Source organism: Anopheles moucheti, chromosome 3 (assembly GCF_943734755.1).
Source record: "Anopheles moucheti chromosome 3, idAnoMoucSN_F20_07, whole genome shotgun sequence".
NCBI classification, from domain to species: domain Eukaryota; kingdom Metazoa; phylum Arthropoda; class Insecta; order Diptera; family Culicidae; genus Anopheles; species Anopheles moucheti.
Window position 1 is genome coordinate 90476647 of NC_069141.1, and position 27100 is coordinate 90503746.

Here is a 27100-nt window from a genome sequence, read left to right on the forward strand (position 1 = left end):
TGCTTTGTTTACGTTTCGGGCGCAAGCTTTGTTTATCATTTGTCCTATGCGTGCTTGCGGATTGGCACACTCAAGCGAAGCGGAATTTCGAAAGGATGGTTCCAGGTATATTCTCTATATTGCCTCTTTGTTACATTATTTCCTATATAGAATGTTAAAGATAAGCTAGAAGAACGTAAAGGTTTATTATCTGAATTGTTTAGCTGGATTACATCAAAGCAAAATCTTTCGAACCGAGGTGAAGAATTAAACTCGATATAGTAGCTAACAAGCGTCTAGCAACGTCAATCTGCATAGGTGGTGGTCTACGGTTGATCGTCGCATTCCCTGAACATGCCGGAGGCAAAGTAAATAAGGAAAACATACGGGTTTTATCAATACTGTACCCTTTTCGACTTTTTTTTTAAATGTCGTTTTCCAAGAAAGATTTTGGAGAATTAACCTTCATAGATTTTTTAAAATTTTCCTAACAATTTTGAACTTTTTGCTCCAGTGCTTCGTGTACTCGAGACTTAAATGGCGAGAAGTTTTGACAGCACGTCGGTTCGATCTCGGTTGCCGCTGGCTGTGCTTCCATGGCACGAATGCCACAAGTTTTTTTCATTTAAATTTTGAACTTGCTAGCGGACGGATCGTGCATGCCGCTTCTCTCGCCGCGCCATTGCCATCATTGTCATCGACATCGAAGTAAGCGCGAATAAAAACTGCGAACGAATGTAAGCAAAGTTTTCATAAAGCGAGTACAAATCGAATCGAACATATACGTCGTGTTAAAATTTGCAGTTGTTGTGTCCCCAAACTCGCATCACAGCAAAATTCTGAAAGTGCATCCACGCTGCCCTCGGTATCCCTCCGGAAAATTGTTCGGTTGTGTGAGTTTCAGGATTTTGTTTTTTTTGTGTCGCAAGAACAAACCAAATCGTGCCAACAGCTTACGGAACCGGAACGAAACCGGCCCATCCGATATCATTTGCGTCGTGTTCGAAGAAAGAAGGTAAAGCTTCGGAGCACCCAATGCACTTCTCGGTCACACTTTGTTGAAAGCGTTCCGGGGCAGGTTAGTGCAATTTGTTCAAGTGGTGCACAAAATTACCTCCAGAAACGTTTCGAAACGAGCGTGTGTGTGTATTTCAGTGTGTTGTTTTGGATCTGTGTTGTTTTTTCGTCTACGTCGCGTTTCGTCTTTGCTGCTCCGCACTAGTTCTATGTTGTTATTTCGATCCGTTACCGTAATCCGGCCACTGTGTGTGCTTGTTCGATGGTGTGAGTGAAAACATCAAAGCAATCCATATTACTCCCCCCACGACATAAAAGGGCCCAGAACAAGGGTAAGCTTTCCGAAACGCAGCAAACCTTGACCTTTGGTGTGTGTCATACGCGCTCTGGTGCATTCCACGGGAGCTTTTCCCTTACCAGTTAGCTTTTTTTGAGCGGTTTTACTCGCGGGAACATGTTAGAGCTACATCCCGAAATTGGGGAAGTGCATCTTACCCGTCCGGCCACGGCTGCCACCACACGCTCCGCACTGGAAGCGATCAAGAAAAAGTTTGAACTTGCAGCTGCTGCCGCAAATGCAGAAGTGAGCGAGAAGCTTCTACTCGAGAAGGGAAAGGAACCAAAGCTGACGTTCGGATCCGCGGGAGTACCATCGACCCCGGACGGAACCGAGCATTCACCGGCTAAACCACCATCAGCCATCGGGATGATTGATTCCCGTGGGTGCGCCAAACCAGCCAAAAAGGTAAGTTTCGCATATGACTTTCGATTTTCAACCCTTATCTTGCTTGCATTATTTGGCGTTCCACACAAGCGAGTTATCACACGTTTTTATGTTGATTGGAATTAATTCGAAGAAGTAAATACTCTCCTGAAAAGAACTAATTCTATTAGCGGGAAATACAAGTCCTCTGTATGGAACACTTCCTCTGTTGTCGAGGGCTTTCAAGTTCGCAGCTGCAGGAAGTTTCGCTGCCGCAAGGAAGGGTTTTGCTTGTGGGAATTTTCGCATCACGAATAAATCGAGCTCGTTTGGACAGGAACCGGTTTTGGAAAGTCAGCAAAAATTGGGAAGCAGAACACGCGGCCATGACTGAGTGTGTCTATATAGAGGTGTACGAATTTCCCAAAAAAGGAAAGATGATATTCTTTTGCGACTTCTATTCAGTGTGCTTTAGGAAGCGGGACAACTGAACAGGAAGACGTGTTTTTTTTTGTTCTTGTGTTGCATCCTGTAGAAGGGGTTTTATCGGGTTGCATCTGCACTTTGGAGATGTCCTGGTGGGAATAGAACCAATTAAGTTAATCATTCAGAGTTGTATATGAAGCAATGCAACGATCTTACAATCACTTTAGACAACCTGGAGTTCGAGTTCCTGAAGAATAGTTGACAGTGGATGGACAGGACCCACATCAATGCGATGTACCCTTCTTGGGTTCATTACTCATCTCTGGACCTCTTGAGGATCATAAATCGAGATTGTTTTATAGAAGTCAGCTACGGAATGGAGGAATATCAGATTCTAATAATCCAGTCCAACAATAACTGACTATTTCTTTCATCCAAAGAAAGAGAGTATATAACCATCATCTAAAAGCTGCTCGAAATGGAAATTTGACGTTTAACCTCTTCGCTTTCCGTTCGTTTCCGTTAAATTTCGCCAATTTGATCGAAGGCCCACGATCGACGATCAACGTGTGATGCTACCACAATTCGGAAAGCGAAATCCAGAAGTTGGTTCGCATCTTTCGCATCTTTCACGAGCGGATGTTACCTTTCCCCGGCATTGCAATTACTAACCCGTCCACCCACCCTTCCGGCTGCCGTACAGCTTGCAGCGCAATTGATGCTGCCGTGAAAGTGTGTTTAGGAGTAGTAGAAGGCGTTCAAGCAGCAGCAGACTTCCGAACTGGCAATTCGGAAAAATGAAAACGAATCACTCAGCACGGCACAACTAGTTCGCCATTTCCATTTTTGAGCGTACACGTGAGGTGCGTGAGGAAAATCTGTTTCCCACCGTTCGGTTTCCTCACACGGAGTTTCCGAGCAAACGCTGCAGGAAATCTTCTGGCATGCCATGGTGAACGAACGTGTACGTCGTGGATGCATCTCGAAGTGTAAGCGAATCCACTCGATCGGAAAGCCGTTAATGGATATGGGAAAAATGGCGTGCCAAGCAGAGAAGGTGAGAAAAATTCCCTCCTTGCCTTATTGCTAGTGCTAAAATGTGGGTGAAATTGGTTTCGATGTGTGTCTTGCGAGAAGAAAGTAATTCCAAAAAGGTACATCAACAAACGTAGACGCATATGCTCATTGTTAAATCAAAAGGCGTTTTGCTTATGCTCCATTCAGATGCTGCATTAAAAACAAAACCTTGGCGCCATCCTGGTCATAAGCAGACGAGGGTGGATTGAGCATGTTCAATTATCTGCATATTTTAAGATCAATTTCACAAATTTCCACCTAGCTGTAAATAATCCACCTAGTGGCGCCACGGCAATCAAGGTCTCTCCACGAGCACCGGACATGATCTCGAAGAACGGTAATTGCAGCCAGAAGAGCAGAGCATTTACTACTGATAACAGTGCAGCTGACCCGTGCAGAAGGTCTCGGCAAGCCGATTATGTGCACTGTATCCGGTAGCGCCCTGCTCTTATCCATTGCCAATGTGAAGGACTGGGACACGAGTCATCACGAGCCATGGACAGCACGTTGATGCAAGAAACCATCAAGAGTAACGCGGTTGTAGGCGCGAGTTCCAACTTGTTCAGGCATATGCTATCCTTCTTACACTGATCCCCCAGTTCGACGTAAGGGCTGTCGGTTTCGACCGACTGACCACGTCGCGGCGGTATAGACAGTGAAGTGAGTGAAGTGTACTCGATAGACTCGAGTGGACCTAACCTCTGTTTGGGGCGCTGGTGGACAGCGGGGCTGTATAAAAGGGGGAGTAGGTTTATTATAATCATTTTCAAGCAGGCACGACTCGCTCACTAGCCCCACGATTATTATTGCGCATTGGGACGGATGGGTTGTCTATCGAGTGTTGTTTCCGCCTAGGGATCTTCCCACAAGCTTCCACTGTGTGGATGTGAGTCGGGAAGAGTACTGCGTCAGTATAGCGCATTTTTTACGGATCACATCATCAAATCAGGCACGTTGGAACGTTTCTGAACGATCCGCCGAAACAAGTGGACGTGATAGTTTCCCGACTGTTGCGAATGTGTAATGTTTTAGAACTTCAATCTAAGCGTCTCCTTGGGAGGGAAGATGCCGCCGACATACTTCCTGCCTTATTAAGAATCTGGAGTGAAGATCGCGGAACCACTCATTCGTTCGGCCTGTTTTTTGGTGGGAGTAGGCTTGTCTGATGTATCTCCTACGCCATTGCTCGCAGTACGGTGCTTAACACCTTTCGTCGCCATCGCTCATTGAACTGTCGAATGGATTGTAAAATCTTCAGATCTTGTTCGAAACTACCGAAGAGTGCAACATTGCTTCCACTCGATGAGGGTGTCTTTAAGATTTTGGATCCGGTTTCAAGTTGAGAAGGGGACGTGACCAGGTACGCCGGACATTAGGATCAAAAGGTGGTGTAGATAAGAGGTGTACTCCGTAATTGCTTCGGCTGCTCCTCGAACGAGGGCTATGTAATGCGCAAGTGTTGTAAAATGAACACGTCATAACCAGCTCAGCTGTACAGTGAAGGGATTTATTGGATTTTGAGACTTATAACTTCGTTTGTTTCGTCATGTCTGCCAGGCATACCAAAGTCATCTCGACCACAGTTCAGACGCGATTTTAACGATCAACTCCATACCGAATCGGTTCTAAATAGAACCGTCTGTTTGCCCCATCCTGTTCGTCTTTGACGGAAATTAGTCGCGAACACGGACCAGAGTTCATTCGCATTTAGTTCCTGGTACTCACCCTCTATCCAACACCCGTTAGCACATTTCCTATGAACTGCAGCCTGCACCACAACCCTACGTATGCAACAGTGCGTGATACAAGTGCATCCGAGCCTGTACCAGCAGCAGCATCATCATATGGCGCCGTCCAGCCGTCAATTTCCCTTCCATGCCTACATTTGCAAGGGAACAAACATTGACACACCGTGTGGCCCGGGAGTGGACGGGAGTCAAGCGTGCAATTGCCAGTTGCACATGAACCACCCGTTTGCCGAAGAAACACTCGGGTTCGTTGCATGCCAACATGAAAGGATGAGTGGTACCACCAGCAGCAGCGGTACTAAGTGCCACCTTACTTCAACTACGGCGACACTCGGTCTGCCCATTATGTGTATGGGTGAGTGTAAGTGTGCGTAATGAATAAGAGATGGACCCTTTTGCTTTCATGGATAAGCCAGAGAAGCGGACTATTTAGAACGCAAGGAACACTACCGTTTTGACGGCGAGTAATTCCACCTTTATAATGATGGGCTTTTCGTTCTTGCTTCATGTTCCTGTGGTCGAAACGACCACGTCACATACTACCACGTTTGTCCGAGAGTATGAGGTACGGCATGTATTTCAATTTTCCAGATATAAATCTTGCAAACAGCGGTGAATGGCCTTCGAGCGATAGGGCCAAGGGCCATGGAAACATACATGTGGTTTTGGATCCCGGGATGCTTACGTCAACGCGGAACCTTAACGGTGATCGCGGGAAGTTTTGATTTTATTCTTATCAACATGCAGCGCATACTTCAACACATCGTTAATATACATTTCTAAAAATTAGGCATTCCGAACTATTCCTTCAACTAACATGATGAAAAGGCTGCTTTGGGTGCTCATGTTTAGGGTGCTCATTCTTGACGATGTATTATGCAAATGACACATACATATCGGGTGTACAACGCCACACGGTTTTGTTGGGTTAATTAGTAAGCACTATCGTTGCATCAACATAAGTCAGTTGGCATTGCGTCTATTAATGTGAATGAATTAATGTCCCAACAGTGACCTATATTACTTGGCTTTAATGACACTAGAAGGGGCCGACTGCAGAAACCCTTCTTATGGTCACAAATGATTGTAATAGAAATGTCCATTTAGTGTCTTCATTGTGGCATATTGTTGTTCCGTGTCGTGTATACGTTTTGTAACAAAAACCGTCCAGTGTCTACCTATCTTATCTCGAGTAAACACACCAGCCGCGCCATTAGGGAAGAATCGATGCTTTATCGAAACGTTTCCAACTTTTGGAGTGGCCCAGGAACTTGTTAGCGTGGCAATCAATTTCTAAGTGGTTGATTTGAAGTATGTCTTCTTCTGTCCCTCGGTGTGTCAGACTTAAGTTCTCCCATGTCGTACAGGTTGTGTGTGCGTTTTTTAAGTTCGATTTTATTTACTATTGGCCTGGTGGTATTGCGGTGTTTGTAATGGCGTGACAGCACATCGGACAATGTTCTGCCCTTGTAAACGTATATTTATTGCTGTGCCGTGCAATTGTTTCCCATCACCGTGTGGTTCTTGGTTTTTTGCTCTTGCACTAAGCTTCAATCATTCGCGATCGTGCTTTTGGTGTTGTATCGTTGTAGCAAAAACGGCACATGAATTGTCCAACGTTCAGTAATTTACCGACGGTCTAGGAAGTGGCTGAGCATTCCTATTTTTATGGTATATTTTAATATTTTATTTTGGACACGTTTTTAATAGATATCAGTCAACCGAGAAGTGTGATGCCTTTTAAAAATAAGTTAATGCCGAAGAGCACAGATTGATCGTTTTGTTCCACATCGCAAAGTCCCCATGTTCCTATCCCATGTTTTTTTTTTGGCGAATTTCTGAGCATGAGATAACAAAAAAGGTTAAGGACATACAGGGCTTTCAGCTCAATGATATCCATGGCGGTGGTAAGCATATTTAAAGAACTTTCTACTGATTAAGAACTGATGCTACAATGCACTGTTTGTAAAATGATTAAAGAGAGAATTAAATTCCCATTGATAGTTCCTAAGCTTTTAAATTACAATTGATGCATGCAATCCCTGCAAAATCACATCAATTTTTTGCTGTTCTTTTGCGCTTTTCTAAACCGCCTCTCGGAATATTTCCGCTTCAGGCGAAATGTCAAAACGATTTTCGTCGAGATTAAAGTTTCCACGTTCGCTTTTCCGTCTGGTTGTGACTGAATCCTTTGTGCGGTTATCATTTTGCCCCGTGACACCCGTGTCTAGATGTGAACCGCTATTACCGTTGCATTGACAGACGATTGAAAAAAAATGCTAAAAACGGAAATAGAATACCTGCAGGGAAGTCCCTTTTGGTGGTTGTTTCGATTTAATTTCACATTCCACGCTTCGCTTCACCATTATCTCGTTATTGATATTTAATGATCTGTAGCACTTTTTTGGACTTGGACGGGTTTAAGAAACACGAAACATTTCACCCAACCTACTCCAAATATGTTTCTTGTTTCTTTAAGCAAACCCCCGTCGGTGCCGAGACAGACAGACCGTTTTGCGTATCGATTCAACATCGAACGGCAACACTTTTATGGAACATTGTAGCAATTTTGTCCGTCGGAAAGAGTGAGTGTTTCCTTGTGGAAAAGTTTGAACCTACCGCGGTAGTGTTGGTTGGTGTCTAGAGCTGGGAGATTACTTTATTTTATAAATAATCGAATCTATTGCGGTTTATCCCCACAACACCCAGAGCTGTCGGCACCACTCCGACTCTACTGCGATTGAATCTGGCTTGAGCGTTGGGAAGCAGATACAGAGGTCTTACTGTATGCAAAAACAGATAAATATTGACGTATTTCGCCAGCGATACGTTCTTCCGCGTCAGTCGTGTTACAAACGGGCAACCCTCTGTGTGGCGAAACTGTGTCAAGGAGTCACTATTCTGTCCGCCCACCGTCCCCAAAGCCCATCACCCCTCTGAAACAGCAGACGAAACTGACAGACGGAAACGTCAATGAGCCCCCAGAAGGCAAGGATCCCGGTTTCAAAGTGGCAGCGACGGCCCGGTTTTCGGAAGGTCTTGGAGCACCGGGCAAAAGATTGATGGCGGCGATAATGATGATCTCGTCGGGTTCGAGCAGTGCTTTCGATGGCAGCGGCAATGTCTGATGGGCCGCGATTATAACGGGGCGGTGGGTGGAACTGGGATACATTGGAATTACCTTCCCGTCATCTGCACCGTAAAGGTGTCCCAGCGTTAAAGAAAGAGGCGAACCATGACTTTGAAAGTTCGACGAACTCCTCTCTCTACCACGGGACTTCTCATCAATCAGAGTCCGGTGGCGCGAGCAACCTTTTTGGAGCCGTCGATCTCCGGGTCTCGATCATCGGTAAAGTGAATGGTCACGAACATTGCGAACGCGTCTGTCCCTTTGCCGGGGATGAAGCTGATGTTTCAATATAATAAAAAATAATAGCACCACCGAACAATTACGCCTGGTTGGTGTTTGTGTGCTGAAGAACCGTGAATGCGGATGAAGACCGCTTAACCGCGCTGGCGTTCTCGGTCGAAAGAGATTTCTTCGAGAGAAAGGATCATGAAGGTGTCATGCTCAGGTAGTTTTGGCAATTCTAATTTAGGTAGAAAAACATAAGTAGGTCGTGAAAAGCACAGAGAAACCAACAGCTCGCCCCGTAATTCTGAAGATCTACCATAGGATTAGAACATCATTGCAATCGGTTGGGAATACGCAGGTACGACAATATGAGGAGTTTTGACCCTGTAAAATTGGAGGGCCATCATTTCTGGAAACGATTCCGACGAAAGATGGTGTGTGATACTGGACGACGGTAAACCTTGGATTTTTACTGTCGACTACCTCCAAATAAGGTTGCACCAATGCAGGAGATAGAGTTCCGTTCGGGATGGATGGATAATAAGCAGCGAATTATGGCCATTGTTATGGCGGTGAATTGTACATCCATCTTGTCTGTGTATCCTTGAGCTGCTTTACCGGGTACCGGGTACCGGGTGAAGTTATCGGCTAACGAGAAATCTCAATTCTTTGTTTTTATGCGACTGGGATTGCTTAAATATGGCTAGAGCCGCCTTATTGCACCGACAAGGCAAGGCCCCTGCCAAAATTATCACCTTTTCTCGATTACATTCACAATAAAAGCACAATGAATGTTGGTTTCTTCTTTAGCTAATCAAATTTCCCTTCAAACCGATTGGCCTCAATCGTTCGTGGGATCTTCTCCAAAACTTTCGAAGCTCCTCGTGGTGGTGCTCCAAATGATTCGCACTCTTGGTTGGTCCCAAAATGAGCAAAGGACGTAAACAATGTTTACCACCGCATAGGGCGGGAGATAACGGTTCCACCATGAGCAACGGAGCTTTGTTTATCGCCGTAACAACATAAACACAACAGTGCCTTTTCCTTGCCATGCCGCGTCGAAACAATAGTTCCGACGCGTGTTACGAATGTGGTTAAACAGTACTGTACGGATTTTCCAATCCCCCTTACCAACGCTGCGCTCATTTGCATCTGAAAACAGTGCACGGGCCTAAGAGTTCTTGTGCTCTGATTGACTGCCGGTGATCGGTGCGTTGCGCTTGGAGCATTCACATCACTGGCTATAGAAAGAAAGGGTCAGAACTATGACCTAGTTTACATAGAGAAAGAGGTTTTTACAGAAAATTTTCGGTGATTTTGTGAGGTTTTAGCACATTGTTTGTGTAGTCAGAATATTACAATGTGTGGTAATTTGCATATTAATCCACAATCCGCAAACAACATGGAGATGAGTTTGTATGATAAATGGCGTCCAACGGTGGTCAGGCATTCGTTCGTGATGACCCTTTTGGGTGTCATGCCAAGTGCCGTGCTGCTGTTGAATCTCATTTATATTTAAATTAGGTTTTTATTTGAACACGTGTCACTACCCGCGAGCCTCCCAATGAATAGCAGTTTGTGTTAATTTTGGTTTCTCGCTTCAGTATTGTTTTGTGTATTTGTTTGATTGTGGCCTCTATGGTCACCCTCATGGTGTTGCCATCGGTGTGCGCAACCTTATTATGATGTCGAATGCACTTTTTTGTTGTTGCTGACGAGTTTCTTCTTTCCGTGAATGAAGTGTGGCTAAAAATCAACACCCATTTGCAATTATTGTTACCATAGCCCGAAAAACAACGAGTCAGTCATTTTCGGCACCGAAAAGCCAGTGGAAACATTCGTGTTTCATTGAAATGTTGCATAATTTGGTGGTTTTGGATTTTGGAGTTTAAAAAGACAATGCTTCTGACCTCCGCAAGCGGGTGCATTGGTGTGAAGTGACACACACATGGAAACGGTTATGCTGCAGGGAAGCTCATGAAATTGGTTCGATGGTAATCCGCAGGGCAATGGCATTTGCTTAATTAGACGTAATTAAATCCACTTTTCGTTATCGTCGTGTCTCATTCTTACCTAGTCTCGCGCACTCTTGTTCATGGGAGTGCGTTTTGATGGTGTGGGTCGTCTCATTTCTCGCTACGATCAGAATGTTCCCGGTTGTAGAATAATTCAACCCGGCGGTCTGAAGGCCATTTAACCGGGCACAAACCTCCCAACCGGTGCTTCAGTGATCGCGAGCACGAAGAACCGCAGACCAAGGCGAAGCAAAAATGCTCGATCGCCGCACCATCATCATCTGTTATGCTCTGCAACATCCGTGCTTCGATCGCCATTCCCTTTCCCCCATGAGCGTTTCGGAAATGTACGATCTGCGACGAATTGGTAAAGACATTCGAGCACATGGTAATAATGCCACTTGCCAATGGTGGTTCTTTCAACTTATGGCAGTGCGAAACATAAATCCTCCCCGCCGAGTTGGCGTGGTATTTAATGCTCCAAGACGACTGTTCCTCCTCGGCATTAAGCTCGTTGGTGCTAGTGCTATGTGCTGTTTACTTCCTGGAGTGTAATATAAAAGAATGGGAACATGTGTTCGCTTCAGCTGTTTGTTAATGATTCAGTAAATCTTTCTTTTCCAGATTTTTGTAAAAAGCATAACGTACGAATTCAACGTGCTTGCTTCGTTTTTACAAAAAAAGCTAGTAAGATTGCGTCATCTTGGTTTGTCACCCAAAAACATGTTTATTGTTGATCTTCAGTGCAATAGCCACCAAAAATCTAGTTCAAAATAGTAGATCAGAAATAGAAGGAACGAGAAAAAGTATTGTTCCCATACCGGGAATCGAACCCGGGCCTTCTGGGTGAAAGCCAGATATCCTAGCCACTAGACCATATGGGAGATGAAGAGAGAGCGACTAATACGGAACTTGTACGCAACACCAACAGGCCTCAGTCGCATTGAATTGAGTTAGCTTGAGTAGAACTGGAAAAGTGGGGAGACAGTGACATCATATTATGGCTATTTGCTGAGTGCCTGCGACTCTGCCTATCAGTGATTTTCGTAGGATTTTGTGCTCGGAATGTTGTCAGAATACACTGAGAGTTTAGTTGTTTATTACGAACAAGTAAAATTATAAGCTTTCAAAAATTTAGCTACACAATCCAATTTAGCAACACTATTTGCAAACTGGCAATACATATTTGTTCAGAATTAGTTGATTGTTCTGCAAAAAATGAAAGTAAAATGTTTAACAATTAAGTATTATTAAAATTTATCGTCATTATTTGAACGACGAATTCAAGTGTTTTGCTGCGTTATGCTTGTAAGATCTATAATGCGTTAGAGAATGGGCAACGGACAGTCCCATATTGTCTAGTGGTTAGGATATCCGGCTCTCACCCGGAAGGCCCGGGTTCGATTCCCGGTATGGGAAACAGCTTTTTTTTGCGACCGAGGACGGGAGCGTCACATTTCGTTTTTCTTTCATTCGTTTTGTTAGCAAATGTTTTAGAAATATCAATACAAATGTTAACTTTAACTTGTTGAAGGAAAGTACCTGCATAATTTATGTTGTTGATTTACTTTAAATTGTATTTTAGTTTTATTTTTCAATCAGAGTTTAAACAGCAAAACGTAAATGGATCGTAAATGGATCATTAACACAACAAAAAAGGAAGTTATTTCCCATACCGGGAATCGAACCCGGGCCTTCCGGGTGAGAGCCGGATATCCTAACCACTAGACAATATGGGACTGTCGGAAAGCGAGGCTTTGCAAACAACGCGGGTCCGTTGGTTATGCACATACGTTGCATTGCAGCATATGTTTTGACGAAGGTTAATCACCAGTCAGGCACCAGTCGTAGTGATACGCGTCTTTCGCTGTCAGTTGAATAATCAATTACTACATTTTTATGAGTCCCATTCTCCTATATCACCCAACTTAACACAATCCACAATCGTGTTGCTTTCGGCAAGAGTGCAATAAATAATACTAGAGAGCCATTTATAGCGTGATGTTGTACCGTACCGTCATTGGTTGTCAAATCCATGTTTAATTCCCTTGGCTGCGGACTTTAAATCATTGTATACAAGATGCATCCGGTGACGGGAAGGATTACAGTTTCGCTAGTAATTAAATATTTGTTTGCAACCAGCGTCATTGGGCACTATTTCTCTGCTTCAGGTGATATTTTGACATAGGCTTGAGAAAATGCGCAACAAACTGTCATTGTTGTGATTTGGACGGGTAGGAAATTTAGTCCGAGTTGAAAACTTTGCTGCAATCTTGTGCATTGTGCATTTCCTAAGTCGAGGCGAAGGCGGAGAAAACAGAAAAAATACATAACCATCCGGAACATTATCAGCTATCTGTCGACCTTCCCCTTTCCTTACTAACGGACAAGCGTAGGATGAATTATTTAACTTATTTCACGTTCGCTAGTCTGACTCACGCGATTCCATTCACCCGAGAGGTTTGCTATGATGCAATGTGTGTATGTATGTGGTCTGGTTTTCTTTTGCCCCATCCCTGCTTCCGCGTTTTATGTCAACAAGCGTATCATGCGCATCATTACAATCGGCCAAGGGGGACCATTAAACGAATGGGGTGAAAACAGAATGTGGTGGTCATGGAAGAGAGTCCGTGTGACAACCGCTTCCGTCTCTGTCCCCACGTCTTCGGATCCTAGGTTCGGGGTTTTACATATATGTACATGTTGCATCGATCGATCAGACATGGATGCTGACAAGTACGCTGGTGAATCGCCGTACAGTGGAAGTGGAAGGATCAAATCCTGCCTTTGCCGATGGACAAAAAGGATCACAGGGTGGAGAGGATATCCTGAGCCGGGGAAAAATGTGTTCGTTGGTGGAAAACAAAGCCCCAAAAGGGAAAACCGGTGCTCTTTTTCCTATTCCCCTCTATGTTTTGTATCCTTCGGTGAGCAGTTGTTGAAAGCTTGCGGATGCGTGTGCCCTACCGCGGTTCACTTATTCCATTTGTTATTATTTGTTTTGGTTGCTCCCACCACCCGCACAAGAACCGAGGTCCTTGAGCTTTCTTCTCCCCGTTCCTCGCCGCTGTTACTATAGCCACTATCCGGAGAAGTAGCGTTGTCTGGTAAAGTTTGGAGTCTGCGCAGATCCTTTCAGTGCTGATGACTCATCGGCCGGCCCCATTCCAGTGGCGTTAGGCACATGTACATTATTTACTTTCAAACTTCCTCGGGCGTTGGTGGCGGGAAAGGACATTGAAGAGGCAAGCAGGTTCTTAGACGGTATGATGAGTTTCTTCCCTCGCTTCCGGTCGCGTCTCTAAGAATCCTCGGTTGTTTGGTCGTGTCTGGAATTGATTAATCGTTGCTGAGGATGAATCTGTCGCGGGGTGTAATGGTTAGGTGGAAGAAAAGTTCTTATGCAACGGCATGAACTTACCTCCCGGTGTTACGAATTCTGGAGGGAAAATTCGAAGTGATGAGCTGATAGTAGTTATACGATAATAATCGTTTATGAAAACATACATGCTTGCAAGATTTAAGTCTGAATAACTGAATTACTAATTGAAGAGTAATTGATAATTAGTTTCATATTCGTTTTCCCGTTTCGTTACAGGTAAATATGACTGAAGATGAACTAATACACGTATTCCATCGACTGGTTTAATATATCCCGGCCGTAAGTAGTCATCGATTATATACGATTCCCACTGATGGCCTTGCTGGTGATCTAGGAACTCCAGCTTTCTTGCCTTTCGCCGGTTTCATTTTCCTATCGGACGACTACTGGTGTGACATTGAGTGATCGCACTTACTGCATCAGTCTAACGCCCTATTCCTGACCTGATTATTCTCATATCGACATCGAAAGCGAAACAAATCAAGCAAACAATAACCTTCTTCAAGACACAGCCCGCGTTGGTGTGTACGTATTGGAAGCGTGCTAAACTGCTTGCAGTGTCTTTACTTCGCCTTTCGGGATACTTCTGCGTGTCAAGGTGGAAAGAATAGCAAGAAATGGGTTAGCGGGCCAAGCAGTAACGTGATGGGAATGTGGAGACTAGTCCACCGAACACCATGCTCATGTGCTAATGACATAATTGAGGCGTGAAACGTCGCCAATCGGTGGACGGTTTCGTGTTAGCATGGTAGCCCGATGCAAACTGATGACATTAGTCATGGCCTGCAAGGAGGCACTTCCGCTTGTTCGGTCGGGTGGGCATGATTGGGCATGATTTTCCAATGGCGCCATAAAGTGGAAGAAAAACAAACTTTACTCACCTATTTTTTCTGGAGTAGGTGTTGTCGGAACAGCTACATCGATCAATTTGACACACTCGTACCAGCCATTGTCAGTTAGTACCTATTACTATACTGTTGACATTTAGGTGAAGTTCCAATTGAAGACGTCGTTTCAGGCCAGGGTTTCGCAAACGTTCACCTGGCGCAAACGCCTAAAGACGGCTAGAAGAGACAAGGTCGTGAAACAAATATTGCACTAATTATGGTTTGGAGCAAACATGGCCCAATAAACAAGGTGGATCCAAACATTGTTGTTCTAGCTAGGTTGATCACATTTAAACAGCTACGGTAGACTCCATGAGCTGGTGGTTAGCAAGCTGGCGGAACCTTGCATGTCGGTGTTCCGAGTGTTTGACACCTGTCGCGTTAGTTTTTTTTATGAATTGTCAACACACGCGATTATTGGCAACGATGACGTTGCCTCTTTTATCCGCGCTGGAAGCGTTATCAAGGCCAATTATCAAACGATTGGACGAGATTGTTAAATCATACTTAACAGCACAACCTTTGGGGAAACGCGTGTAACCGTTTGAACAAAATGAGATAAGCCAGTAAATAATATTCTAAACACATGCCTTATGCATTTGACAACCTCTCCCAATCTCGGGGGGCTTGTTGCTTGAGTGAGTGAGAAGAAAAAGATTTCCTCAGAGGTGTAACGAAATTTGTTCTCGCTGGAACTATCACGCCCCAAGGGGTGAGATAGGAGGAATCAATTTTCCCTGCCATAGTGAACGCAATAAAGTGTAGTGCGATATCACGATCAGATGCAGTCAGCGGTCAGTGCTCTTGCTGCCCAATGGTACTTTGTTTGGAATCGGCATCACTTATCATTGGTATTTCCTTCTTTTGCCTTTCCCAGTTGCTTTGTTCCTCCCCCAAGATTTCCGCATCTTGGTCCAACAACGCTCTACTTGTTTGCTGGTGGAGTGTTTTTTTATTGTACTACTCGCTTCGAACCAGTGATCTGTTGCTGGTTCATCAGCATTTCTTGCTTATTTGATTTCGATCCGCGCACTTCCACCAGCAAATCCAGCGGTTCGGTTTAGAGTGTCGGAACTTTGCGTTTGATTATTTGTTTCTCGTTTTCCGGTGTGAGGAAGGCATAGGCATAGAGAAAAACAGCTGTTGTTTGGCTGATCGTACGGCCACATTAAGGGGCTACAGGGCCGCATTAGGGGGTTATAGCCAGTAATGGACTGATCCGAATATAATTTAAATCACAATGTGTAGGAAGACTTCGATGGAGGGAAATCGGTCGGATCGCATCTTGTAGGCATAATTAATTTGATGCTCATTGATCAGCTTCGCACAGCTCTCGTTTGGAGCATTATGTTGTGGTCGCGATCAGACCTATCAGACGTCCAAAAACTGGACAATGGACGAGAGTCACAATACCACAAGAGATGAAGTGCTCAAGCCAGCTTGAATCTGTCGTTATCAACCGAATCGGGGCCTCTCCTCTACTTATCATAAGGAAGAAAGTAGAAACATTCGCGTGTGTGTGTGAGGGAGAGTGAATTGTTATCACATTATTGCGTGTGAGCAAAGAAAGATACCCCTTCGCGGAGATACATCATTTCACTCTCGTTTGTGCTGTGAGTGAGAGCATTTTTCACGACTTTCTCACTGGAGAGTCTTGTTTGTGAAACTTAGTATTGCGAGAAAGAGCGAAACGAGTTTACGAATGGACCAGGGAACGGCAGCTAGTGCTGGCTATGGATTTCAATATAATTTAAAGGAAATCATTTCATCAGATCAACTACTCAAAATTCAATAGTTTAAGTAATACATAGGTATAGTTTAGATTTATTATAATGTAAAAGAAAACTTTCATACGAGAAGAATTGTTTAATCACTTGACATATTAGTAATCGCCTTGAGAGAATTGATGGATACGAACGAACGGTAGATAAAAGCAGCAATTCACCATGAACTAGATACCATACGGCGCTTGTCGGGCAGACCCGTGTGCCGACCCCTGACATAGAGCGCTCGAAACAAATGCGTTCGTTTGCAAAGCTTCTTTACCCATTACTTGCTGTGTGGCGTTAGACGCGTTCGGATCGTTTTAGTTGCGTTCCCGTGGAAAGGTCCTCACGTTGAGGAGAGGTGTGGTGTTAGTGTGTGCTAATATATTCCATATACAATTGTTTTTCAACTTTATCATTGTATGAACAGCACCGGACCTACAAGAACTAGAAGGGTGTAATGTTAGTTCCAGAAAGATAACAAAATTGAAACTGCATCTTTTGTGAATGTTGATTTGTACATGTACCGATTAGTGTTGTAAAAGATATTTGTGAATGTTTTGGACGTAATACAGCTCTTAGATATTACAATAGACGCGCACCGTAGTGAATACTCTTCATTCAATATCGTCCTCTTACGCGTATCCGCTTCTCTCTGTGGTGGTGTGTGCGTGTGTTTTCAGCCATACACACCCATCTTAATACTCCCCCACAGCATCGAAGTTGAAGCTAGTCGTAGTAAAAGGATAACCACGACGTGGTCGGGTGCGATACTACTAGCAGCAGCAGTAGTAGTCGTGGTGATGCATCGGAATTCACACAGCCGCTGTTGTGTGTCGTCCTTGTACCAGTGACTCATCCTTCCAGCTTCGACCGGCGTGAATGTAGGGGTGAAACATTTGAATGACAGTCGCAGGAAAGTGGCGTGAGCAAAGAATCGACCCAACTTTGCAAATTCGGTGCAAAAACGGTAGCTCTATACGACATTGCGAAAAGCACTTCGTAACATATGCCCGAGTGTTCTACGCCTGTGTTATTGTGAATTTTCATTTGATTTAGAAAATGTGATCTCAAATCTGTGGGTTTATTTACTAATTTTATTTTATCCATTGCGTGTGTGCGTCTTCTTTTTATTCTAGGCGCGTGTGCCAGTGTTGTCCGTGTTCGTGTATGGTTTTTTATCGCACAAAACACAGTAGTGAATATTGAAAAGTTTTGGAAAAGCGTTTAGTGTAGCAGTAGCAGCAAGCAGTGGAAAGCTCGAAGCTATAAAACAAGTGCCGCAAACCGCAATCCATCCATTCACACCTGTGTCTTCCGTATGTGCACGTGCGCACGTGCCGACCCCATCGCCAGTGTTAAGGAGCAGCAAGAGAATTAGCTCGACGTGTCCTTATTGTGCTTGTGTTTCTGTTCTTTGCTGCTATACGAAAAACGCAAGATGAGTAGTGTTTGCACGCGTTCGTCGACGTTCAATGTAAATTGAAATGCATTTTATAATTGCGTTTTTATATCTTCCCCACCATTTTATCCCTAAGGATTTCGCACATGTTAAAACGTAAAGGTTACTTTCACACCACCGTTGCTATTATTACAAAGACGAATCATCCATATTTTATATAAAAAGGTGTACTAAACGCACTGTACAGCTTGCTAAACGATGCCGTTTAACCATATTTATTAGCCCACAGACTCGAAGCTGGAGAAGCAGCATAAAACGAGCATAAAATGTGTCTTGTAAGATTTATGGAATTTATTTTTACTTTCTGCTCGCTGTTGTTGCGATAAATCATCGCCAATTTGTTGCATCTCCCTTGGTGGATTTTCCTTTCGATGGAGCGTTGCTTAACAGACAGGCGGATGTGTTTGTTTTTCCTCGTGGAAGGAAAAAGTGCGAATACGATGGCTCCTCGAATTTTGGCATGTATAGTACTTCGCTGGTTATTCAACGATGGTAAGATTCAACCATCCGGCTGTCTGTTATGTCAATTGAACTTTTTATTTCCCAATATCTATACCGCTGTGTGAACTTTGCGCAACAAGCGCAAGCGATTGATTGCTATCATTAAACTACGCATCCAATATGTGTCATTAGCTTTTCATGCTTATTTACCACGCTAGCAAATGGGGAGTTGCTTCCTGATTTAACAGTCCATTAAAGCTGCAGAATGAATTCAATTTCCGAAGGATATAATTTAACGAACGATTTTAAATATGACTGAACGCGAAAAATATTTACGTGTGCGTGTGAAAAGCTTTATGTGTGTGCGAAAACCTTTTACCGTGAAGCATCCTTCCTAATATTGGATCATAATAAAATTATGATCCAATATCCCACCCTTTCTATCCACGTATCCATAATGTCCCGAATGAATGCCCACCACCATACCCCAAAAGAGCATCACAACTCCAGTTTCCTTTGACGTCAGCACAACTTCAAGGCCATCCAAACGATTGGATCTCTCGTCCCGGAAAACGGGAGAACAAAGTTAAACAAATCCCTGCGGTTTGCAAACATGTCCCAGTTTGAACGTTTGCCAAGAAAAATAGAGCCGTTTCGAGTACGAGAACTCCTGCCACCGGAAGAAACTGTGAGGAGAGATGAATTTCGTAAGTGTCTTTGGGGGGTGGGGGTGCTTTGGGTGTGAGGTATTTTGAAGGTGAAGGAACGAAGGAAATCTGCATGTTTGGCGCGATATCATGTCAAGGACGTTATTTTTCCAGTCCAAAGCGCCAACAAGCAGCGTATCAAACGAGCCATGTTGCAGGTTTTCGTGGGAGAGCCAGAACATTCCCACACTGCAGTACACCATAATTTATCGGGCATTGTTTAATGCAGGCATATAGAAAGTCACTCCGAGTGGAGCGAAAGTTCTAAAGTGGAGAAGGTTACAAATTTCTACGGTAATAACCTCTACGTATGGTCTATCATCATGTCGCGGAATTGTGTGCATGCTGCAGTGATTCTGCATAGTTCGCCATGAAATCGATAATCGATCGAGTTCGGTGCGGTCATCGAGAAACTGCTAAACCCACCGCCCCTAACGTGCGGCGAGGTGCTTTATTTTGCTCCCTTTTTTAGAGCCAAACTTGTCCCAACAGTTACGTTGAACGCGAGTAAGCAAACACAAAACCATGTAAACATCCACCTGCTCCATTGCCTTTTCCGGTTTTCGGTGTGCGATAAGGTGTCTCTTCTATCGATGTTCGACCGCTCCCTTGTGCTTAAACCGTGGCCCTCTGGATGTCTGGAAGTGATTTTCCCCGATGCCGTGCACGACTTTCACTCTAATCGCTGTTGCGCTGCTTCGGTCTGTCGTACTACTACAGGGGAATGGGGGGGGGGGGGGGGGGGTATTATGGTTTCTCGAGGTTGAGATAAGTCAAAAGCGAACCCCGCTTGTCAACCTCGGGGCGGGAGAACCGACTGCCTTTGGGTTCGCTTCCGCCGGAACTAATCATTTCCGAGGCGACGATTCGAGGCGTGGAGCGTTGATCGACCAGATGAAATTGAGAAACCTGCGACACTGCTGTTCTCCTCCTGAAGTTTCCCAATTTCTACGATCGGGAGCAGGGTGCTGCTACGGTCGGCGCTTCGATTATTCGCGCGGCCTCTACCTCACCTACGATGCCATTAGTGTGCGAATCGAGGCGTAAAATTTCACATTTTCCACGATCCGCTCGCCGCGTGTTGCTGTCAAACGGTGTTGTCGTCAATGTGCCATTTAACCGCGCAGGCCCTCACTAACGGTGCGATGTGTCTCATTGAAACAAGTTCCAGTTCCATAGCGCAACTCTCACATGGATACACCTGTTTTTTTCTTACGCTGCTTGTTTTTGGGCAAATCTTGTTTTACTGTGGATGTCATTGGCTTTTTGATATCCGAGAGATTCAGGGTTATTGCAGCTTTACCGACGTAAGCCCCTTTAGGCCCCTTTAAATTGGCGGTGGACTATTAGGAAGAAATAATTAATGCTTCATAAACGTTAATCTATTTCACTGTGTACGAAATTTTACTTTTTGATAAATGATCAACAGTATAAAATCCACTAAATAGGAGGGAAACTTTTGTAACAAAACATTCTTTTTACCAATCGAAATGTAAAAATAGTTAAGATTCACAATTTACTTCGTTATATCTGGCCTTATCGGAAAATCGACAAGTTTCAGGGGTTTTGTCTAATGCATTTTTCATACCATATCGATTTACTAATGCGGCCAGAGCGCATCTCTTACGTGAGACACGTGTGTTGAGTCTTCGTATTGTCCGCGTGTGATCACTCTACGTTGCAGCTGACGTAACGACAGTCTGCCTACCTGTCTGCTTCACTCCTCGAGCTAGGTGGTTTTTGTTTTTCTTCGTCCATTTTCCCATCCTGTTCCGTTGCAAAAAAAAAACAACAAGCAGCATTTTTTATTAATTGATTAATGTTTCCTTGTTTGTTCGTGTAAGATATCCGATCTGTTTTTTTATTTCTTTTTCGCCTTGGTCTAGCTACTGATCATAGAGCAGTTATTATCACGGCTCAGTGCTAAAAACATCATCCGGTCCAATGTTCATCGCACAACCGATCCGAGCATTGATAAAGCAAGCCCGGCGATCCTTGGTCGACCGTTTGGCAATTGCATAATAGAAAAACGAAACGTGCATGGAAACGGCGATGTTCACTTTCAACGTCTGTGATTATCCTCAGGCTGTGTAAAAATATTCCATCAACGATCTTGTTCGTATACTTCATCGATCGTGCGAGGTATTAATACCTGCGAGGTGCTCTGTTCATAAAGATTTCCCCAGATCGTGGAGGGACAAACTGTATCGATCAGCTGAAGATTTAACACGTTTAGCACGCGTAAAGTTTGGACTAGCAAAAACGAGAAATAGATCATGTTTAATCTAACAAAAAGCCTTTCTAAACCTCCGATTCGCATACTTTTGGAAGCACAGGAAGAAGAGATAAACACACGGAAAGTCATGTTTATGTTACCGATGGTTTGTTTTATCTCACCTTTTTGGAGCATGTTCCGTTTTGATGTTGTTGTTTTTCGTACGTCTAAACTAGCTTCCCAAAAAATGGAAATCAAATAAACCAGTTGATACCAGCCTCCTGATTTCAACCTGCTTTTTGTCGATCGCGACTGAAACCTCTTTGCGGCATGCTACTTTCCATGATCGCCCTGAACATTCATATGGGTATTTTGGTGAATTGCGAGCTCTGTGTTGCTTCGGCGGCGAGCTTCCGATCGTAATGACGGTGCTTTCTAAAACCTCCGCCAAAGATCAGCATAAATCCCTTCCCGCATATAGTCTTTTGTGAAGCATACACGAGCCACTAACATTAAAAATAGTCTACAACCTTCCTCGCGGATGTTGCCGGAAGGGGCCACCATAACGTGTATGTTGCTTTATTTGGGGTGAGTATGATGTCGTTCAACACCATCACCTCATGCGGAAGAAAGGGGCAACCCTTTGGCACAAGGAGATTAACATCGAGAGCGGTACCGGCGGTATTAGACATTAGACGATGAACCTACTTTTAATCATGTAGCTTTTTTTCGGGGGGTTCCAAAGAGAAAGAAAGATAGTTTTTGCACACACAAAACACATGATTGATCATCCTTTTGCTCAATTTACCTGCGGATACTTTCATCCTTTGTCGACATAAAAGAGCGAAACAAAAAAGCAACCTCCACCAACAGTTAAAGCCCCGTCGAAACGAATTGACGGTGCGGTTTTGTGAGGCTCCATCCAGCACGTGTAGCAACTTTTACGGCTAACCTTTTCGCTGTTTCGCTCTCTCAAGTGCAATTTACAATTTGTTTTTTTTTTGTTTGGTTTTAACTCTTGCTTTTTACTCGTCTCTTAGTTCATCTTTTTCCACTGTTTCATACGTATCTTTGTTACTGTTGCTGTTATTATTTATTTTGTTTTTGTTTTCTTCTTTCTTTCTTTCACAGATTGGATTAATTTCTCCATCTTTCCCGTCCCGTTTGTTTCGTAGTTTGGAGATTGTTTTAGTTGTTACTGTTAACTTTGTTTCCTTTCCCTCGTGGAGTTTCTGCGTGTCTTGTTTCTATTTTGGCAATACTTTCCAGAGCTTTTGAAGGGAATGGGGAGCTCACCGGTTTGTGGATCTTGGCTAACCCCAGTCGCGCCTCCCTTAATCACCCCTCCATGTGCTTGGATGTGTGAGCGCGTGTGTACGTGTCGAAGGTGAAGGGGTTAGAGAAAGACAAGTGGCAAAAAAGTACAAAATGAATAGAAAACTCATCTGAAAAGACTCTATAACCTATCCCCCTTAGCGCAAACGCTCTTCTTTTAGCCTCAAGCAAGACTGCAGGAATGGGCCTTTGCCCATCGGGAGGATCGTTTGACTACTTGGTCGTTAATCAGTAGCGCACGTAGTTGCTCATCATCTCGCCGGAAACCGACGTGTTGAATTAGAGGAACGAACTGCCTAAAAACTGCACAAACCCTATAGCAGGAGAAAGGAGGAGAAGGACGGTAAAGATTAACGGGAAAATCCCACGGTACGTCCGATCCCCTTGTGCCACCTGTGCACCCTAAGCATCATCATCATCATCAACATCATCTTCATCAAACGCCATCAATCGAGTTAGTGGAATACCGGTCTCGGAAGTTCAGGCACCATCGGCATCGTGCCTGATTAAGGGAGACTCGGTGTTTGGCATTCGGCGAGGGTGAATATGTGGTTCGGCCAATCAAAGTCAGGCGTAGCGGATTGTTATTAATCGTTGAATGTGTGTAGTCGGAAGCTCCGTGCGTCACTAATCGTTTAATGGTTGCGCGAAGGTCTTGAGGTTTTGTTGACGTGTTAATATATCCTGGCCTGTTTCGGCAAACATCCCTCACGAAAGCGTTGGTCAACCGAAGAACCTTTTCCTTTAATAGCTTTCACGTTGTTTGCAGAATGTCCTCGCATATCCTGATGCTTTTCCTTCCCACAAACCAAGCAGATGGAGTTTTGCTAGCCTCTTTTCTGTGGAATTTTCTACATCGTCCAATTCCTTCAACACTTAACCTTTATATTTTCTCTTCCTCTTCCGGTTGTGTGCGAAAACAATCTATGTGATTGATATTGATTGAATCTAAATCGTTTAATCCATACACCTTTGACAATAAACGTCAACAGTTCGGCGGAACTCGCAGCGAGTTCGTCGGCAAACTGCGTGCGCTCTGTGAAGCGGGCGGTGTAACAGGCCTCGCTGGTAACGGAGGAGCAGGAGGAGGAGGTGGAGTTGGTGCAGGTGGTGGAGGTGGCGTTGAAGAGAAGCGCATCAGCAAAAGCACCGACGACATTGCAGATAGTGACGAACGCGACATGACCAATACACAGGTAATCCCAGTAACGGCTAACCCGGTCTACTAACAAACGGACCCCCCCTCCTGGATGTGGGGTCCCTCATCTTCAAGCGGCATCTTCCTTGAACTAACCCAACCCCAAGCAGTCAACTTAATTGACCTATCAGAAAAACGTTCTAAAAATCAAACACCGGTATCATCACTGACCGATAGCTTACCGCACTGTTGTTGTTATGTTCCTCTATTACAGCTATGGTTCCGTGGCGTCAGGCCATCCAAGTTCCGGCACGTGTACGGTTTACCAACGCGGAAAGAGTGTTGCTACACCGACATCAGTGTAGTACGCAGTGGCAATGATGGTAACTTCTGTGCCGTCAATCCGACATTCCTGGCAATTGTGGCCGATACGACGTTCGTTGTCATCCCGATCGCCACCACCGGTCGAATCGATTTCCAGTGCTGCAAGGTGATTGGTCATGCGGGTCAGATTCTCGATCTGAAGTGGAACCCCTTCGATGATCACACGATCGCATCGGCTTCCGATGATTGCACGGTAAGTTGGGGGTTTCAGGAGGTTTCAGCTATACATAACTGATGTTTCTTGTTTTGTAGATTAAAATCTGGAACATTCCCGAGGGAGGTTTGGCTAACAATCTTACCAGCTACGTGACGGAGTTGGTTGGCCACAAGCGTAAAGTGCTACACATTGAATGGCACCCAACTGCATCAAATGTATTACTGAGTGCGGGTTTCGATCATCAGGTGTGCGTGTGGGATACTGGAAATACCGAACGACCGCTGCTGAACGTCATCGACTGTCACGTCGACATGATCTACAGTCTCGCAATCAATCGAGATGGGTCGATGATTGCCACCACGTCGAAGGATAAGAAGCTGCGCGTCATCGAACCTCGTAGTGGGATTGTCGTCTCGGTAAGACTGTCTTCAGCGTTGTTGTCTGATCATGAGCAGACTCTCATTTTCGTTCACTTCTATACTTCAGGAGGGCATCTGTCACATGGGTACCAAGTGTTCGAAGGCAGTATTTCTGGACAATGGACGTATCTTGACGACGGGATTCTCGCGTCATTCGGACCGTCAGTATGCCGTCTGGGATCAGCACGACCTGAGGAAACCGCTCACACAGGAGGTGATCGATAGTTCGAGCGGTATCGTCACGCCGTACTACGACTATGACACACGCATGGTCTATTTAGCTGGCAAGGGTGATGGTAACATCCGGTACTACGAGGTGGTAGACGAACCACCGTACGTCCACTATCTGAACCAATTCCTGTCCGGCCAGCCCCAGAAAGCTCTAGGTTTTATGCCGAAGCGTGGACTCAACGTGCACCAGTGTGAAGTGTTTCGTTTCTACAAGCTACACGCTGCAGGAAACATCTGTGAACCCATCTCGATGATAGTTCCACGCAAGTCCACGCTGTTCCAAAGTGATCTCTACCCAGATACGCTAGCGAACGTGCCAGCGATCGGGGCAAAGGAGTGGTTCCAGGGTCGTAATATTTCCCCAGTCCTGATGTCGATGAAGACGGGTAAGAGAGGACTAATGGGAAGATTGAAAGTAGCACAGGATGATTCTATTATATGTTGTTTGTTGTAGGTGAGTCCATCACGGAGGTTTCTAATGGCAAAACAAACCGAAGCAGTACAGAGTCGAAGATTCAACGAACACATTCCATCCATCTTGCCAACGGAAATCAAACGAACGGAGGTACCAACACTAATGGTCACACTGCAATATCGAATGGAACAGATCGGATCTACCAGCAGAATGGTACTTACGGATCGAACCTTACCAATGGCAATAATCATCCCTTGAGCATTAAGCAGCAGCAACATTCGCTCAACAAAGAGAACGAACTACTTGACAACCGCAAGATGGACAATAATACGAAGAAGTTTGCCTTCCTCTCGCAACCGACCATTCCTGACTATCGACCGCAAACGGTACAAAAGCCAAGCCTAGTTAAAATATCTTGAAGATCCAACAAAGGTATTTACTTTTCTCATTCTCCCTGGTTCGCGTTTTGTAGATTATCGAAAAAAGCCAGAAAACGTCCACCAACCAGAGTACAAAGTTTCACCAACTGCAGGCAATCTTTGGGCAGCAAACTACAAACCACAAGGACATTGCCAACCTGCAAAACAATCTGCTCAGCAACTCGCGCAACAGCTCCCGGAACAGTTCTCTCGAAAACATTAATCTACTAAACTCGGAAAATGAGGTAAGCAACGTGGTAGAACTTTGCGAACATATCCTTTCATTCCATTTTCACTTCGTTTCAGCTCCGGAAGGCATTTAACAAACAAGCGGACGAAATTAAAAGTCTGCGCAAAACGCTTAATGTATCGGAGAAGCGCGTGCGCGAGCTGGAAGCGGAAGTGAAGCGGCTACAGCTGCAACTAAAGCAACACCAGTAATTCCGTCGCAAAAAAATGGAGAATGATGGATATACACATTGTGATTGGGATTTGTGATCGTTTCGAAAAGGGAGAGTTCAATGATGTTTTTTTTCTATTATCTCTCTTTTGCGGAAAGCATTAAATGAATGGGTACGTGCGTGTGCGTTTTGTGTCTTTTGTGCATTTTGTCGAACATTACGACGATGTTTGTCGTATTTTGTGTACGCTTGTGAAGTGATCGCGTAGCATAGGATTAAGACGAAAAGAATGCGGAATGATGGGAGCCCCATCCAAGAAGACCGAGAGACCAAGAAGAGTTAATTGTGAGGAAAGCGGTGGGGTTTACGAAAGCAGTTACCAATACCACCCACCCCCATCATTTTTCTATGAAACGATTGTCCAACAGGACGAATGATTTAAAGCACAATAATAAACGATTAAAAAACCTACTAACAGCAAAGAGCAGGAAAATAGGAACGACATCTTTTGGACGTATTTGCTTTGCCAAACGCTTCTGCTATCGATCGCTTCCATACTATCTATGCAGCCGCACTTATACTTACATGTAAACGCGCGTAACAATAATTGCTTTTAACGATGACTCGCGAAACGAGCAAACGACCGAACAGTTGCTCTCGATGGAGATGCAATGCAGTGAAAGCCTGCACAATGATATAGTAGCTTACATTGCTTATTACTTCGAATTGTACGTACGAAGAAAGTACGATACATTGTATTTCTTTACTGTGCAAGATATGAAGCCGAGAGCATACGATAACTCCCTAGTTTGATTGAATCCTTCATCGTCATCTATTCGTTTTCCTAACCCATGCTTACTTACGAGAAGAAGCTTTTTGCCTTGGCTCAGGACGCTAGTTTAGCCACTAATATGTATTACCGGAACAACAATAAGACACAATGATCCCTGGAGGTCTTTTTCAACATCTCTTTTGGAGAAGCATTTATCTCCGCTCTGGCAGTGGATACACTTATCGGTAT

General features: G+C 44.4%; 1 protein-coding gene and 3 non-coding genes across 8 annotated transcripts; 2 read left to right on the forward strand and 2 right to left on the reverse strand.

Annotated features, from left to right (window-relative positions):
- Nucleotides 1-852: 852 nt before the first annotated feature.
- On the forward strand, nt 853-26380 carry LOC128302441 (coronin-1C-like). 5 transcript variants are annotated; one of them, XM_053039266.1, is made up of 9 exons: nt 16681-16727; nt 17495-17832; nt 23508-23711; nt 23928-24230; nt 24290-24610; nt 24681-25230; nt 25299-25645; nt 25732-25923; nt 25985-26380. In XM_053039266.1, the coding sequence occupies exons 2-9, from the start codon at nt 17797-17799 to the stop codon at nt 26117-26119; spliced, it is 2088 nt and encodes a 695-aa protein (XP_052895226.1). In that variant the 5' UTR covers nt 16681-16727; nt 17495-17796; the 3' UTR covers nt 26120-26380. The 5 variants fall into 5 exon arrangements, with proteins under 5 accessions (XP_052895223.1, XP_052895224.1, XP_052895226.1 ...); XM_053039265.1 differs by having other exon boundaries at nt 16688-16723; XM_053039267.1 differs by having other exon boundaries at nt 16698-16716.
- On the reverse strand, nt 11133-11204 carry Trnae-uuc (transfer RNA glutamic acid (anticodon UUC)). Its single transcript has one exon. It is a non-coding gene; the product is annotated as a tRNA-Glu (tRNA).
- On the forward strand, nt 11668-11739 carry Trnae-cuc (transfer RNA glutamic acid (anticodon CUC)). The gene has a single exon. It is a non-coding gene; the product is annotated as a tRNA-Glu (tRNA).
- On the reverse strand, nt 11988-12059 carry Trnae-cuc (transfer RNA glutamic acid (anticodon CUC)). Its single transcript has one exon. It is a non-coding gene; the product is annotated as a tRNA-Glu (tRNA).
- Nucleotides 26381-27100: the final 720 nt, after the last annotated feature.

Excerpts from the sequence above, each read along its gene's own strand:
- LOC128302441 (XM_053039263.1), top strand. The coding sequence starts at position 1,451 with ATGTTAGAGCTACATCCCGAAATTGGGGAAGTGCATCTTACCCGTCCG. Across the intron at positions 24,231-24,289 it reads CGGCTTCCGATGATTGCACG|ATTAAAATCTGGAACATTCC; the intron begins GTAAGTTGGGGG and ends CTTGTTTTGTAG. Across the intron at positions 24,611-24,680 it reads GTAGTGGGATTGTCGTCTCG|GAGGGCATCTGTCACATGGG; the intron begins GTAAGACTGTCT and ends TCTATACTTCAG.